The sequence below is a fragment of the Natator depressus genome, chromosome 21 (genome assembly GCF_965152275.1).
Source record: "Natator depressus isolate rNatDep1 chromosome 21, rNatDep2.hap1, whole genome shotgun sequence".
In the NCBI taxonomy this organism is placed as follows: domain Eukaryota; kingdom Metazoa; phylum Chordata; order Testudines; family Cheloniidae; genus Natator; species Natator depressus.
This window is the reverse complement of record NC_134254.1, coordinates 8572825-8588802: the sequence shown is the minus strand read 5'-3', so window position 1 is coordinate 8588802 and position 15978 is coordinate 8572825. Positions and strand designations below refer to the sequence as shown.

General features: G+C 47.5%; 2 protein-coding genes across 3 annotated transcripts in view; both read right to left on the bottom strand.

Annotated features, from left to right (window-relative positions):
- The window catches only part of LOC141975473 (chitotriosidase-1-like), a 28547-nt gene extending 21118 nt beyond the window's left edge, over positions 1-7429 (bottom strand). For both annotated transcript variants that reach the window (XM_074935853.1, XM_074935854.1), the window contains exons 1-7: positions 7345-7429; positions 6735-6764; positions 5445-5646; positions 4785-4841; positions 4283-4433; positions 3243-3367; positions 1208-1331 (exon numbers count right to left, since the gene is read on the bottom strand). In XM_074935853.1, the coding sequence (XP_074791954.1) occupies positions 1208-1331; positions 3243-3367; positions 4283-4433; positions 4785-4841; positions 5445-5646; positions 6735-6764; positions 7345-7369 (714 nt within the window). In that variant the 5' untranslated portion in view covers positions 7370-7429. The remainder of the gene's footprint in view (positions 1-1207; positions 1332-3242; positions 3368-4282; positions 4434-4784; positions 4842-5444; positions 5647-6734; positions 6765-7344) is intronic.
- Positions 7430-8398: 969 nt separating this feature from the next.
- On the bottom strand, positions 8399-15505 carry LOC141975546 (chitotriosidase-1-like). The gene is made up of 9 exons (XM_074935994.1): positions 15414-15505; positions 14654-14710; positions 13407-13572; positions 12568-12692; positions 12306-12429; positions 11863-12045; positions 11521-11637; positions 10328-10460; positions 8399-8928 (listed from the first exon to the last, which is right to left on the bottom strand). The coding sequence occupies exons 1-9, from the start codon at positions 15488-15490 to the stop codon at positions 8645-8647; spliced, it is 1266 nt and encodes a 421-aa protein (XP_074792095.1). The 5' UTR covers positions 15491-15505; the 3' UTR covers positions 8399-8644.
- Between the last annotated feature and the right edge of the window lie 473 nt (positions 15506-15978).

The window sequence follows — 15978 nt, the reverse complement described above, 5'->3', positions numbered from 1 at the left end:
CCTTAGCCCCGCTGCGCCACTGCCCGGGAGCTGCCCGATGTAAGTGCCTGCTGGCCAGAGCCTGCACCCCTCACCTCCTCCCACACTCCAACCCCCTGCCCCAGCCCAGAGCCCCCTTCTGCACCCAAACTCCTTCCCAGAGCCCGCACCCCTCACTTCCTCCAGCACCCCAACCCTCTGCCCCAGCCCGGTGAAAGTGAGTGAGGGTGGGGGAAAGCGAGCGATGAAGGGAGGGGGGATGGAGTGAGTGGGGCAGGGCCTTGGAGAAGGGGTGGGGCAGGGGCAGGGGCAGGGGCGGAACCTCATGGGAAGGGGCAGGGCAAGGGTGTTTGGGTTTGTGTGATCAGACAGTTGGCAACCCTACTTGGACCCCCAAGCTCCCCGCTCAGGCCCTGCCCCTACTCCACCTCTCCCCACCCCTGCTCCATTCCTGCCCCTCCTCTTCCCCGCCTCTTTCCACTCCCTCCCCTGAGCATGTCCCATCCCCGCTCCTCTCCCAGTGCCTCCTGCATGCCAGGGAACAGTGCAGGAGGCGCTGGGAGGGAGGGGGAGGCGTTGATCAGCGGGGCCCGTGGACCCCCCGGAATATCCTTGCGGACCCCAGTTTGAGAAACGCTGTATTAGAGCAAAGGGGCCAGATTTCTTCTCTTGCTTAAACACAACTGCCGCTCTTGGGCTACAATGGAGTTACTCATGACTTTCAACTCGCATCTACGCTGGGACTGCCAAATTCCTCTCCTGTGTGATCCAAGCCAGACTTAAACCACAGACCACACCGGACTTACCTGGAGACACTAAATACACTTTAAAAAAAAGACACATTGCTGTCCTACACTATCTGCCACCACGTAACTTGGGGCAGCTGGTTTTAGCCCAACACCAGCATCTGAATATCTTCAGGAGAGCTGGAAGGATGTGGTCCTACTGTTGATGAACGTCATCCCTCGTGCCCCGTCATCTGTCGACACTGAAAATACCCCTTGACCTGCTTTACTGTGTTGTAGGAATGTTGGCAAAGTACAGGGCTGTTTGTACTCAGGCATGTGGAGGAGTCACAGTCACGAGTCTCTCTATCTACTTGGTAGCTAGCTCAGTTACTGTGGAAACAGTTCCAAAGCAAGTCACTTCCTCGCTTTCAGAACTTGTATTGCTTGTAAAACTTTAGGTGGATGAGGGGAGGAGAGACAAAAGGATCTTTGGCACTTACAACATTGTTGTATGCAGCACTTCTAAGGTCTTTCCTTCCCTTGTTAAGAGGACTGACATGTCCTGTAGTCTTCTCCCAGGCCCCATGGAAGTCATAGGTCATGAGGTTAATAAAATCCACGATCCTGCAGGAAAGGAAAAAGAGAATGAGATAAGTTACATAACCCAAAATAAACATCCTCAAAATGGCACACAGGAATAATGTGTGGAGAGGGATCGACAACCTAATATTTACATTTGGATCTGGATTAGGTTTAATAATTTTGAGGCTGAACTGGAATCATAGAATCATAGAAGATTAGGGTTGGAAGAGACCTCAGGAGGTCATCTAGTCCAATCCCTTGCTCATTGCAGGACCAACTCCAATTAAATCATCTCAGCTAGGGCTTTGTCAAACCGGGCCTTAAAAACCTCTTAGGATGGTGATTCCACCACCTCCCTAGGTAACGCATTCCAGTGCTTCACCACCCTCCTAGTGAAATAGTTTTTCCTAATATCCAACCTAGACCTCCCCCACTGCAACTTGAGATCATTGCTCCTTGTTCTGTCCTCTGCTACCACTGAGAAGAGCCGAGCTCTATCCTCTTTGGAACCCCCCTTCAGGTAGTTGAAGGCTGCTATCAAATCCCCCCTCACTCTTCTCTTCTGCAGACTAAACAAACCCAGTTCCCTCAGCCTCTCACACAATGAGCGTGTGGGTTTGGATCCACTGATAAGGTGGAATCTCTTGCAAACTGTCCTCATAACATTTCATCCCAACTTGTCTCATCTGACAAGATCTGCTGACTTTTTCTGTTGGTGAAACTTCTGCAATCGTGGGAGGTGGAAATAGTGTGATTTCATTCTGCCCCGAACTCAGCTGTACACAGAAGAAAAAAAGAACGTGGACCCTTTTTGGTTCTGGCTTGAACATGGAAACAAAACTCTTGTGGCAGGAGCATTCCTGACATGTGATTGAGTTTCAGAATCCAGATTCTAGTTTTAGCACCTCTAACAGCATACAAGGATATGAAGCATTCTGGGTAACTGTATATGGCCAAGTATGTTGATTATGTACCTTAAGAACTGTCATATTGAATCAGATTCAGGGTCCATCTAGTCACTATCCTGTCTGATAGCGGCCAGCACCAGATATTTTAAAGAAAGGTGCCAGAAAATCCATTGGGGACATTTGTGTAATGAATCTGCTCTAAGGGAAGTTTCCGTCTAACCTTGTCAACTGATGACTGGCTGATGGCCTGAGCTGTGAAGATTTATAGCTCTTAAAACAAAAAAACTAAATGAATGTAGTGTAATCCTTGTCATTTATCTTGTGGCAATGAGTTCTCCAAGCTAATCTATATTGTAAAATTTCCAGCGGCATTCATGTGATTTCATGTCCCCCTTCTGTTGCATGATGAGATGGTAAATAGGAGCTGGCAATTTCACCTTTTCTATACCATTCACTATTTTATTTCTCTGTCATAACCCCTTTTACTCATCTCTCTAAGCCAGTCTCCAATATCTCTTTATGGAACTCTCTCCAGGTGTCTAGTTTTTTGTTGCCTATATATATTTGCATGTGTATGTATTCATAGATCTCAAAGCACTTTCCAAAGGAGGTCAATATTGTTATATGCCCATTTTACCCATTGGGAAATGGAGGCACAGGAAGGAAGTGACTTGCCCAAGGTCACCCAGCTAACCAGTGGCAGTGCTGGGAATTGAACCTAGCTCTCCTGGGTCCCCATCCAGTGCCCTACCCGCTGGGCAATATTGCCTGGCAGAATCCCTGCTATTTCTGCTCTATCCTTTTTTGAAAGAAGGTGACCTGCATTGAACACAGAGGATGTACCACTGAATTATATAATATCATTGGAGCAATTTCAGGAAGATTCTCTTCCTCATTTGTCCTAACTTTGTTTTGCTTTTTTTGACAGCTGCTACCTGAGCAGATGTTTTCATTGAACTGTTCACGACGATGCTCAGGTATTTTTCCTGATTGGTTACAGCTTCTCTAGAAGCCTTTGTAAAATTGTGTCACTGGATACACTTACTTGGAGATTTTGTCGACTTCATAGCCTGTGTCAATATTTATCCTTCCGGCAGACACTGCAATACTAAGTAGAAGCTTCTCTTTTTTGGTTTTCTGAGCTTCCTTCTCAAATGCCGTTGCTAGTTCCTAGAGGGTATAAGTAAGCAGCTCACCTGAATATCCGAATTAACATAGGCACGTCCCACATTGAATTAGACCGGGGGCGCATCTAGCCCAGCATCCTGTCTGACATTGGTCAGTACCAGCTGCTGCAGAGGAAGGTGCAAGGAACCCTGCAGTGACGGTTCCATGGGTGTTCCTATCTAGCCTCTCTGAGGTTAGCTTCTGATTTGAAGTTAGGAGTGTTTAGATCCTTTCTTAATGCCAGGTTTCAGCGTAGCAGCCGTGTTAGTCTGTATCCGCAAAAAGAACACGAATTTATTTGAGCAAATTTATTTGAGCATAAGCTTTTGAAAGCTTACGTTCAAATAAATGTGTTAGTCTCTAAGGTGCCACAAGTCCTGCTTTTCTTTTTGTAGATCCTTTCGGAAACTCCTTGTGGGTTCTTTTAACCCTGATTCGTTTACTTCTGGATGTTCTTAGGATCAGTATCAATGTTCCAGCTCTTTAGTACTAAGCCCACGTTTCTCCATCTCCCCAGGCTGGAGCACATGGGTTGTAGTGAAAATGAGACCCAGAAGGGTCCCCGCAACAGTGTGCCTGGAGGGAAAGGAATTGGGCTATGATCCTAGCGTAGTGGCTGTGCAGCAGGATTTCATGGGCATTGTTCAGACCTTCCAAAGTCTGACACAGCATGACTGTGTTGTTGCTCTCCTGGGTGATACTTCGTAAATGTTCATGTATTTCTGAATTCCCCTTATGTCCAAACTCTTTCTGAAAGTGGTTCCGTCTCCATGAAAGACGGACAAAATTCACCTCCCCGGAGATCCACTGGGTGTGTGATGTGCTGGGTGCAGTAGGCTATGAGCTTGACATGTATGTTCTGCCATTGTTGGGTAGCCCTTTTGCAGACTGTGACCACACCCCCTGGTTTTATTGTACCTGAATCAGAGAAGTGAAATGTCTCTTATCCTTCCTCCCTGGGTAAATCCAGGCTACGTCGAGTCCATCAAACTCATGCGTCCGGAGGAATTGTACCACAGAGCGGACAAATGTCCAGCGATTAGCAGCCGAAGCAGCCATGTGGGAGAAGCTGGAATGAAAGTGACATGCCTTCTGTATTCATGTATATCGTAGTATAGATTCCCAGTACGCTTTGAATTGGCTGCACTCAAAATACACACTTCATAGCTTGCAAACTGCCTATTACAAGGACAATAATTACGCAACAGCGAAGGCACACTAGACGTGCCCATACTCCTTTACATCTGCTCTTGGGGGAACCAATTTTCCCCTTCCTCAACCTCCATGTTTATAAGCTAAAAGCTTTCCCAGAGCTGGAGGTGGTGGGTTCGAGCCCGCCGCTGTTCTGAGCAGGTGTGTCACGAGGGTAGATTAACTTCCACACTCAGAAGTGGAATAGTAACGCAGATCCCGGTATTACCGTTCAGTTCCCATGTTTGATCCTCCGATGGACAACAGGGTCTTCAGGTTCCGATTCCTGCAGGGGGAACGTGCATTTAAACAATGGAAGGTTGGCTTGGCTGTCCTATGGGGAATCTTTCACTCGACAGACTTAGTCTCCTTCCCACCCACTACCCCGTCTGCATGGAGGTGGGTGTCGGGGGCAAGGAAGGGAGAGCATGGCACTCGGATCCAGCTAGCACAGCGGTCCCTGTGGGACAGCCTTAGCTAAAGTAGTTTGGAGAGCTTTGGATGATCTAAACTATGCCCAGGGTGGTTTCAGGCCAGGCCTACCCAGGAGGAGTGGAAAGCTGGCTGACTCGCCTGCTCAGGCTCTGCTTAGCTGCGAATCCAGCTCCGAACTGGCTGCTGGCGAGATGTGGGGAGCAGCTGCTCCCCTCATCCTCTGTCATGGAACTGGGTTTGAAGTGAATGCTCAGCTGTGGAGTTTAGTTTAATTCCCCACCCCTGGAAGCTTTCTGTTGCTTTCTGGCTACATGCACTCTATCCCCTGAGGATGACACGATACTCCCTGGGAAAACTCTTACCCTTCGACCAGAGGGTGAGCCTTCTCTCCCGCAGCCAGCCTGGCGGCAAGACCCCGGATGCAGGGAAGCAGGTGCGCCCCCGTGTTACTCACTTGGCTTTAAGGCCATTGAAAGCCTCGAAAAGTGTCACATCGTTCCACTGCACGGTGGTGATCTCGTGGTCGCTCATGCCGGCAAAGGCATAAATGAGGTGGGTGCAGAGATGGGGGTCGATGTCATCAGGGAGGAATCTCCCCTCCCCAGGCCTGTACTGGGCCCAGTTGGTGAAGTAACAAACCAGCTTAGAGGCAGAACCTGGGGAGACAGTGAGAGGACTGGGTGCCATGAAAACCTGAGATCGCTGTGCTATCTCTATCACCTCCCAGGGATCTCCCAACAAGACAATACCCAAGGGGCCCAAACGGCCTCTTAGTCCTCTAATATCAATACAGCTTTGTGAGTGGATTGCGGTTTCTGTTGCGTTTCCTTTGGGGCCTCGGGTAGACAGTGATCTATTATGAGAGGCCGTAACATGGCATGACTCTTATGGGGCAGCGCCATGATAGACTCTTCCTGGGGGTGCCCAGGCCCCACCTGATAAAATAACCAAGCTGTGATCTGCAGGATGAATCAAAACATACTGAGCCTTATCGTGCCTATGGCAGCTTGCAATGCTAGAAGGTGCATTACTTGTAATGCGATAGCTGGGTGAACAAAAGCCAAAGGAGGAGGACTCTTGACTTGAGTTCTGAAGGATGAAAGCAGCTCTGCGATCCACTCCCCCTGTCAGTGACTAAGGATCATGGTGCACCTTTGTGCAATGCAATGCTAACAGACAGGACTGTAGCCTGCAGAGATCTGGGATTTATACCTGAAAGCCATAGATGGAGGAGTCGATATTAACCACAGAGCACTGAAGTGGGCACGCTGGACTGCCCATGCTCTACAGTAAAACAGGGGTCATTTAATCATTGGAAGAAGGGGGGTGCATCTGTCTCTCTGCCATGGGTGTAGCTGGGATTGAGGGGGAGGCAGAGAAGGGGAGGTTTTGGCTAGTGGTCGTCTCAGGCAGGGAGGCAGTAGACGTGCAGCCAGAATGATCCCTGCAGTTCCTCCTAACCTTGCAACTTCCCTCCTTCCTTTTCAAATGACTCCATGTCCTTGCAGGCAGCTTGTACCCATGCAGGATGTGAATAGGCCTTGCACAGCTTTTTTGGAGATGTTTTTAAGGAGAAGGACTTTCCCCTTCTGCTTTTGAACTGCAGGGCCCAGTACAAGAATCAAAAATCCCACCCAAACTGGACTTACTAAAACCCAACAACTTTTCTTCCCCATCCCATGTGATCAATCACGTTTCTATTGGCCTCTGTAAAACCAGGGGACAATGTAAGGTGGCTACTTACCGCATTGTAGAGACAGCAAGAGAGCTAAACCTAGAGAAATACAAGAACAAGGGTAAAGACCTATCTTTGAGATGCTGTGGATTATATGAGAGTAAAGTAGAATTCGAGTTTTGGATGATAAATACCCCACCTCCCTACTCCCAAAGAGGCATATGCACATGTCTAAGAAATCTTCACAATGGCCTTAACAACACCTCTTTTTGCACCTGCAGTTTGTGGGTGCAATTTAGGCCATTTAAATGTCGAAGCACCTGATTGCAAGCACAAATTGCAGATGCGAAAATGAAAGCCAGAATTTGGAACTCTCTCTCTTTCTAAAATCTCTTCTGAATGTTTAAGAACTTTTCTGCTTGGACAATCACAAAATTTTAGATTGTTTTAAGCATCTTCAATTACTTTCTTGCTTTAAAATTTGCTTTGTGGTGGCCCTGGTCACAATCCATTAACAAATGAGTCTCCAAATACATCCACCCCAAGTGCTTGTTTCACTGAGATTTCCCCAGCCGGGAATCCCATCGCGTCCACTTCACCAAACTGCCATACAATTTAGGGACTATTCAGTGACACCCGGCACAAGAGTTAAACTAGTTGTCACCAGCTCCAGTCTTACCAGCCCAAATGATTGCCTGTCCCATGCTGGGTCATACAGCTCTGCTCTGGATTCTCTCACTGTGGTGTGGAGGAAACAGGATCTGACTGCAAAATGGTTGGTCTCTGCTTTTCATTGCCACATTTTATACCTGTCTGACACAATAACCCTGATTTACGAGAACTCCGCAAGTTCTTTTTCACAAAGGAACCGCCTTATTTACTCTGTCTCTCTGACACCTCAGCTGGCTATTTGTAGTGAAGGAATTCTTGTGCAATTTTAGCATGCACCGTGTGTGTGCACGCTTGTGTAGGTTTTGCAATACCTACCATCAGCCTGGCTCTGTCCTGATGTACAAACACAAATGGTGCCGAGGCAAGGAGCGGGAGATCTTGGGTACAAATTTCTGTGGTTTATTACTCTTCTTGAAGATGTAGAGCAAAGACTCTTTAAATAGTGTCATTGTACTGGAGAGACTTGCGTAATCTCTAAGCCTCATTCCTTTATCATTGCATGCAAGTTCTCACTGCAGCAAGGTTGGCCCCAAAGGGCCTCAGACCCTGATAAGCCTGGTTGTTTTTTTCCACTTCTGCTACTGTGGCTACTTCACCAAGGGGAGGGTGTTACCAGAAACTGTTTGGCTCGCTTTGACACCCGTGGCAGACTGGACTAGTAGCAGATTGTGTTCTCCTACAGACACTCCAGTACATCTTGAATTTATGTTGCTGAGCTTTCCAAAAGGAATAATATGGAGCTGAGATAAAGCATTATGCTTTACTGTACTGTCTAGTGAACCACACGTCAAACTCTAGGGTATTGTATTGATGTAAGGAGGCCATAAATCTCCTCATTCCTTCTCTCCTCCCTGCCCCATTTTTCAGTAGCAACACAAGCTTATAGGGCCTGACACTTCTACCCCATAGACGAAAAGTACGACAACTTCATTTAGAAATGAAAGCTTTATTTTCTTGGAACAAACAAACATGAAATAAGGACAGAGGATGAAGCCAGACTCTAAAAGAGACCAATGCAAAATGAAGAAATAAACGCATGACAGTTTGAGAATCTGTCAGCCCGGCTTGTTAGTGCCAATATTTTGCTCCCGCTCACTCTCCTCCCTAACTCTGACCTGCATTGCTGAGATAGTTGTTGCTCCTGAAAGTAATTCAGCAAGGATAGAGAAGAAGGTTGCTGGGTACACTTGCAATATAGACCATCTCCTAAGCTCTGATTTGATGGCAGAGGAAACTAAACTATCTGAGTGGATACAAATCGATCTCATATTTAATTCTCCATGAAGGTGATTTGAGGCTCTTTGCTTTTAAGGCCAGTTACAACATTTGCATAAGTAGTCGTAAATCAACCCTTCCGGGCAGGACATTCGGAAGGTGCGCCCGTTGGCACATATGTAGAACATGGCGTTGGCCTCGGGGATGGCGTAGATACCATTGGCCTTATGGAGGCAGAACCTGCTGGTCGTGGAGCTGGTAGCTGTGGTGGGGATAGATGGTAGTGTAGTGAAGCTGAGGGCTGAGGAGGAAACAGTTGGCGATGATGTCGTGGAGCTGATAGTGGTTTCTGAAACAGACGTTGTCTGAACCAGCCCTGCGGGGGCATTAACAGAAGAAACAACATTATCGGCATCTACTAGTCAGAAAGAAAATGGAACGAAGGGAGACATTTTATGGTCAATCCCTTGGAGGTTTTAGACAGCTTGGTGGTGGGTTTAAATGATTGTTAGGTGACACGGGGCTTTTTATTGTGAAATATGAACGAGCGATGATGTAAAGGTGCCGATAGCTAGATCAGGGGCTCTATAGGGCAGAACAAACCAACAACAGGACAACCTTTTGATACACAGCAGTTGTAGTGGACACAGCATAAAGTCCACAAAGATTCTAATTCTGAATCAAATGACGTAGAAAGTGATCTGGTAAATTACTGTTTGTGCGATAAATATGGACTATGTTATGCGACACTATTCAAAGACTTTTTTGGGTACAGACACCTGTAAAACTAAAGGTGACTTAATGCTGAAGCGTAAATACATGGTGGCTGGATAGATTATTGATAGCACTCCAAAGTCTCCTAGGACCTTGCTCTGAAGAGTTTGCCCAGGACATAGGGGAGGAAAACAAGTGAGGGGAATGGGATATGTAAGGACAAATGTTACAGCAATGCAGTGTGGCTATTTACTTTAGGCATGCACAAACCATGGCAGTATTTCTGGTTGATCTTTTTTGTAATGTATCTAAATAGGGTGGGGTTGAAAGTTGATGGGGAGGGTTGTCTGAGAAATGAGTTTCCAAGAGGGATACAAATGTGTGAAGGTGGTGGTCTGGCAGAGCAGAGAGAACAGGGCACGTGGGGAACAACATGGAAACAGGCCTGGGGGAGAAACTAATAAATAAGGCTGTTACCAGAGGCATGCTTTAAAGTAAATCAGATTTGGGCTAATCAGCTACAAAGCTATGATTCTGGGGAGGGGTCTCTGATGTGTAATTTCCCATCTGCTTTTGGCAGGTTTGGTGGCACAGTTCATGAGCGTTAGATGCAAACTCTTCCAATTCTCTATATTTCCCTAGTTACGTGGCTTTTTTCCCCAGTATTCACAATGGCCTTGCATGAGTGCATTTTAGGAGGCATAACAACATGGCCCAATGCAAAGATTTTAGACAACTTTCGTCAGGGTGTTTTGTGTCCCAGGCTCCCTTCTTTAGGCTTGGGCCCTGCAACAGTGATGCAGCTCCAGCCTTTGCGCTCTACGCCAAAAGCTGGACGTGGGCATTTAAAAGAAAAATGGTCTATTACGTAAATGTTTTTGTCATTAGGGCTTTCCCTGGGGACCCCGAAAGCATTCAGAGGAGGCTGAGGCTGTGGTGCAAGTTTGCAATTCATTCTCTCTCCCCACCCCACACAAATTCTCTTGCCCAATAATAAAAAGACCTGTGTCAAGAAGATATTGCATTATCTGTGTGGGGCAGACCACGAACTCATGTGTTACCGCATCTCAGTTCTTTCTTCAGAGTTTGCAGAAGAGGGTAATTCCCCTGGCCGCAGAATGAGTCGCTGAAATCATCCAGGTCGATGGCCCAGACCATGGCCCCTCCCAGACTTTTCTTTTTCAGATACTGAACCTGGGAGGGGAAAAAACTCCAAAACTGTGACATTGGCTGCTGGTGGGAGATGGAAGTTAAAACATCTCGCCTCTGTTAGAACTCCAGCAACTGTTATTGTCTAAGGAGCCTCTTGAAAATCCAAAACAATCAGCTATGAGGTTGAGAGGTGGATGGGAGAAGGGGCAAGTGCATGCTAAAAGCTTGCCTATGCTTGAACGAATGAATCTCATGTAGGCAGGAATCCCTTTGGGGCTAACGGCGCTCATGTCTGGGATGTTTACAGCCCTGTGCTACTTCCTGCTTGGTCTGAAATCTCATATGACCTTAAGATTTTGTTGCCAGGGTGGAGCAGATTGCAAGTCATGGAACTTCCCTGCCCCAGAACATTGTCTGGATCCTCTCTGCTACACTTACACACAAGGAAAAGATTGTGTGGGCTCGTGGGGGGGCCTGTTTGCTGAATTCACCTGCTGACGGGCCAAATTTGACTGATTCCTCCCGTGCAACATCACTGAGAGTAGTCTCTATGTTTTTCACCTGCAAGGCTTTCGAACTCCCCTGGCAAGGGGACAAGACCCAGCTGTAGCACGCAGCTCACTCCCTTTCCCGTGTATCACTATGCACCCCAGGTACTAAGATAGGAACAGAGGGGACTCTCCATTCTAACTCTGTCTACTCCTCCACTGCTCAGGAGATGCATCCTGCTCTCACTTGGGTGTTAGCCGCCAGACCACGCTTCCACTCACAGCACACCACATAAGTCATCTTCTAGTCTCATCTTTTGCTGTGACTTCAAGCGAGTCACGTTCGCTTTCTGTGCCTTGATTTCCCCATCTGTAAAATGGGATAACCCTAGCCTTCCCAGAAGGTAGGCGGGACTGGAGGCTTAACAGGTTAACTTTGGTGAAATGCACTGAGATTCTCAGAGGCAAAGTGCTAGGGACACACAAAGCATTGTCTGCCGATACGCACAACGAGGCAAAGCGGAGCCCATCTCTCTGGGCTAGGAGAAGGTTCCGACAGCCCCCCTCCAGCCTTCCACAATGTGTGGCAAGAAGAATACATAGGAACTGCTTACTTTGGTTTTAATGCTCTGCTGGTCGTCATACCCCACCCACTGGTTCTCCTTGAAGGAATATGGGACTTTCTGTTCCTCGATCCTTTTGGTGGTGGCACCTTTCTGGAAAGTACAGATCTGAAAAAAATACAGAAATGGAGAGACGGGAAGAGACCATCGAGATTGGCTGCCTCTCTGAATTAATACAGAGGGGGATGCCGATTCTCCTGGGGAATCTTACGAATATTAGCATGTTTGCCGATAGGAGGATCAAAGGGGCAGTTCCAAGGCACCATATTTAAATCACAATAGACCCAGGACCATTTAATGAGCCGCTTACAGGAAAAGTGAATTCTTCCCTACCTCATAATAGGCCCAAAATCCTGCCTCTCGAGTGAAAGGGCCGAGTGATCCAGGCCCAAAGGCAGGGGCACCAACACCTGTCTCGGAGGAAGAGAGGGTGAAAGACCGTCCATAGGTGGGGATTCCCATGATGATCTTCTCAGCTGGAGCACCCTTGTTCCTCCAGTATGTCACAGCATAGTCCTGTATGAGGGGATCAGACATGAAGTCTCTCCATGCGACCGTGGCGCTGGAACAGTTTTTGGAGTTTGCAACCAAACTGTGATACAGCCACTGAATGTCTGTTGTCCGGGGCTTGTGACGCAAGTTCTGATACTTGCACCGGGGGGAAGGATGATACATGCAGGTTTGTTGGAAATGTGACTTTTCAACCATTTCCTGCAGCTGAGCTCTATTTATTTGTCAGGACGGAGGGGTCACCGACAGAGTTCTTTGATACTTACCGTGTTACTGTACACAGCGGATCCAGTGTCGGTCTTCCCTTTGTAGAGAGGACTGACGTGTCCTGTGATCTTTTCCCAGGAACCGTGGAAGTCATATGTCATGAGGTTAATGAAGTCTAAGGCCCTACAAAGGGAGAATAAGGAACTAAGATGACATTGATTTCCCCTCTGCAAGAGAAGCGTTGCAAAGCATCCTGGGTAATAGAATTTGGTCCTGTAGCTTGACTGTCCTCTGTAAAACTGCATGGCTGGATAGACTCACTTTGAGATGTTCTTGACTTCGTAGGCTCCATCCACGTTTTCCTTCCCAGCTGCCACAGCAGCAGTCAACAGTAGCCTCTCCTTCCCTGTCCTCTTGGCTTCCTCCTTGAATTCTTCAGCCATTTCCTGAGGGGGAATAATAGAAAGCCCCAAACAACCATCAATTATCCCCCTTTTAATTGTGCCTTCCATCTTTATTTTTTCTTTAAAGAAGGTAAATCTAAACTAAAGGAGAGACTGCACACATGTCTGACAAACACAGTTAGAGAAGGGTCCTGAGCATTCTGTTAGCTGTGGGTCACGCCAATTAGATCACATATTTGATCAATGTATTAACGTATTCAGGGCTGATGCTGTGAATGATTTGATTCTGCGAAGGCACAGGTCTTGATGGTAGATTCCAGGAAGCACGTAATCAAAGTGGCTGATCAATATCTTCCGATACTGTGGCATTATGTGTCTGCTCATCTGGTGGGGATTCCTAGAGCCAGCCGCCAGCAGGCTAGGAAGTCCAATCCCTGACCTTACCTGTATGCCCCTTGATCACACTCTTCCCCCACTCTTTGGAGATCTCTGAGCTAGAGACGAGCCCAAACCTTGGATCCAAAAAACATGGTTCAGATGGTCGAACACTCTGGTGACTTGATTCCGTCACTTGTCTGACCCTTTCATATGTAAACTGTCTGTCTCTACTTTAGAGAGCGCTCCAGCTTTGACTTCAACTCTGCAGACTGCATAGTGTTTGCCGGTGGAATGTGAGGACAAAGCACACGTCCTGAATCCTTATATCTCTGCCTTGGCAGTGGAGGGAGGGGGCTGTACTTCTAGGTCTTACTGTACCTGGACCAGAGCAGTGAAACGCTGTTTATCCTCAGGCGGGCTTCCCCTTGCACCTGGATATTCCCAGTCTAGGTCCAGACCATCAAATTCATACTTGCGCACGAACTCAACCACAGAGAGGATGAATGTCCGCCGATTACCAGGCGTGGACACCATGCTGGAGAACCTAACACGGAAGTGACACGTTAACTCCCCCATCCGTGCCGCTAACCACCCGCTGCAGATTGGGGGGCTAGTTTAGAGTTGCTACGTCCAGAAGGTAAACTCAGCAGCACAGAGGGCTCCATACAGCTGGGAGGAAACCGGTGCAAGGCCACTGGTGCTCGCAGGGCCATATTCAGCCCAAGTTCACTTTAAATTCCAGCCCACGTCACATCCAGAGCAGGAAAGAGACTTTCTGTCTGCAAAACAGTATTCTGAATATTGTTTGCTATGGAGGAAGCTTTCAGGGAGAGCTTCAGGTTTAAAGCTTTACAAATGAATATAAAAAAATCTAAGTTGCTAAACACTGATGACATGAATTGTTGTCAGCACCAAAGACTTCACAGCTGCTAGGAAGTGTATTGTTGTCAAAGAGCACGAGAGATGTGGAAACTTCCCAAAATGTTACCACACAAATCTCAGTGCCAGACACAGTATTTGAGCTTCTGCCTTCCAAGACCACCTCTTCATGACAACAAGGCCAGAATGAAGATTCTGAGGCAACCTCAGCAGTGACAAATTTTAGTCAAAAAAGGGCGTAAACAACCCCCAGGCGAGATCTTGTTCTTAAACCAGTGTCAAGCTGGAGTGACTCCACTAACTCCCAGTTGTACTGAAGATTGATGTGGGCATCACGAGGCGGTGTACAGCTGATACTGATTGCCTTTGGAGACTGAGCTCTGAAATAGAACACCAATGAACTGGGCACTCGTCTAGGGGTGTGGAAACCCAGATTCAGTTCCTGCTGTGTCACCGACTGGGTGCGCCCGCGGGAAAGTCACGGAGTGTCTGTGTCTCGGTTCCCCATCTGTACAATGGGGAAAACAGAGGTGTTGAGGCTAACTACAGGTGTGTTATGGGGCACTCGGATACTATGGCAATGGTGGTCATATAAGTGCCTAATGTAGGTAGATAGAATGCACAATCTCCTTCCTCCATGCTACTGTTCTGACTCTCCTGGACTTCACAGGATTTTGAGGTTTAGCTTAATTCACTCCCCCCACCTCACGCTTTGCATGCAGAAAACAAATATCCTCTCATCTTACTTTTCAGAGCCAAAATTCCAACCACCAACGGCCAAGAGGGTCTTCAACCCAGGATTCCTGGAGGGAGAAAAGGTTGCATTAAAAGCAGCTGGAAAAGCTCACTTTCATGGTATCCCTCGCACTTGGACTTGCAAGTGTTCTCCAATCTTAATAAACGCAGACATAATCTGGATGCTTAATCTGGGGGAAAGCTTCCATACTTCTGCAATGTAAACATCCTCAAACCTTCCTATAGATAAACATGAGGAAGGAGAAGTTGGGACATCCCTGAAGTTTAAGGAACTGTCCCCAGATTCTGCGGAGATACTGAATGGTGGGGTTTTTCCCCCTCTAGCTTAGCTGCTGCCCCAGTGCTTGATGATACATTATATTTTGCTATAACCCCACTGAAAACTTGTTCATGTCCGTTCTGTGTCCGAGCAGATCTGTCAGAGAAGAATCCCCCTCAGATGCAAGAAGTTGGGCTTTTTAACACTTATGGTGATGTCAACATGAGTCTCTTCAAACTGTCACATTCACTCTTCTCGTGGAGAGGATAGGTTAAACTCTAAAGTCCTTGGGCCAAGGACTGACTTGGTCTTGTACACAGCTGCACATGATAAATAATGATTCCAAAGGCGTTTTCTCCCTCGGTGAAGCTAGAAACAGACTTAGCTTAAATCCCAGGTCTGCCTCCTCCTTCAGGATAAACCCAGAGGCTCCAGTCCCTAGGGGTGAGACCCCAGCGCTGGGAGATAGGCCCCTCTCCCCTTTGACTCACTTGCTTTTGAGTCCGTTGAAAGTCTTGTAATGCTGCTCATCATTCCACTCCACAGTGGTGATCCGGTTGACGTCCATGCCAGCGAAGGCATAAATGAGATGAGTGCACAGGTTGGGGTCAATGTCCTCAGGAAGGAAGCGCCCCTGGGCTGGTCTGTACTGGGACCAGTTGGTAAAGTAACAGACCAGTTTGCAAGCAGAGCCTGTGGAAATAGGAGAGAGGTGTCAAGAGGAGACGAGGATTGAGGCAAGAAATCAAAATGCGATGCACCCCTTCAGTTGGCTGATAACATGGGACCTCACAGACTGTCTTGAGTTCATTAGTATTCATCAGTAGTCAAGCTCTTGAGTCATGGTTCCCCAAACCCAGAAGGACCTGGAATTCCCTTCCAATTCCTTTCCTGTCTCTGGGGAATGGGACTGGTCTGCTTTGGTACTGAGGTGACGAAAGCTTTTGAGAAAAGCTGGGTTGCACATCTTGGTGTAGAAATGGTCATGCTAGGCCTCACTGCCATTTTGCTTTGTACTTTGTCCCACAGCGGTGGCCCATGGCCACCCCACTGAGA

Bases quoted from the DNA above. Each gene is read 5' to 3' on its own strand.
- LOC141975546 (XM_074935994.1), bottom strand. From the start codon at position 15,490: ATGGACGTCAACCGGATCACCACTGTGGAGTGGAATGATGAGCAGCAT. The intron at 13,573-14,653 runs GTAAGATGAGAG...CTTCCGTGTTAG, and splicing joins TGGAATTTTGGCTCTGAAAA to GTTCTCCAGCATGGTGTCCA. The intron at 12,046-12,305 runs GTAAGTATCAAA...CCCCTCATACAG, and splicing joins CCGCTGTGTACAGTAACACG to GACTATGCTGTGACATACTG.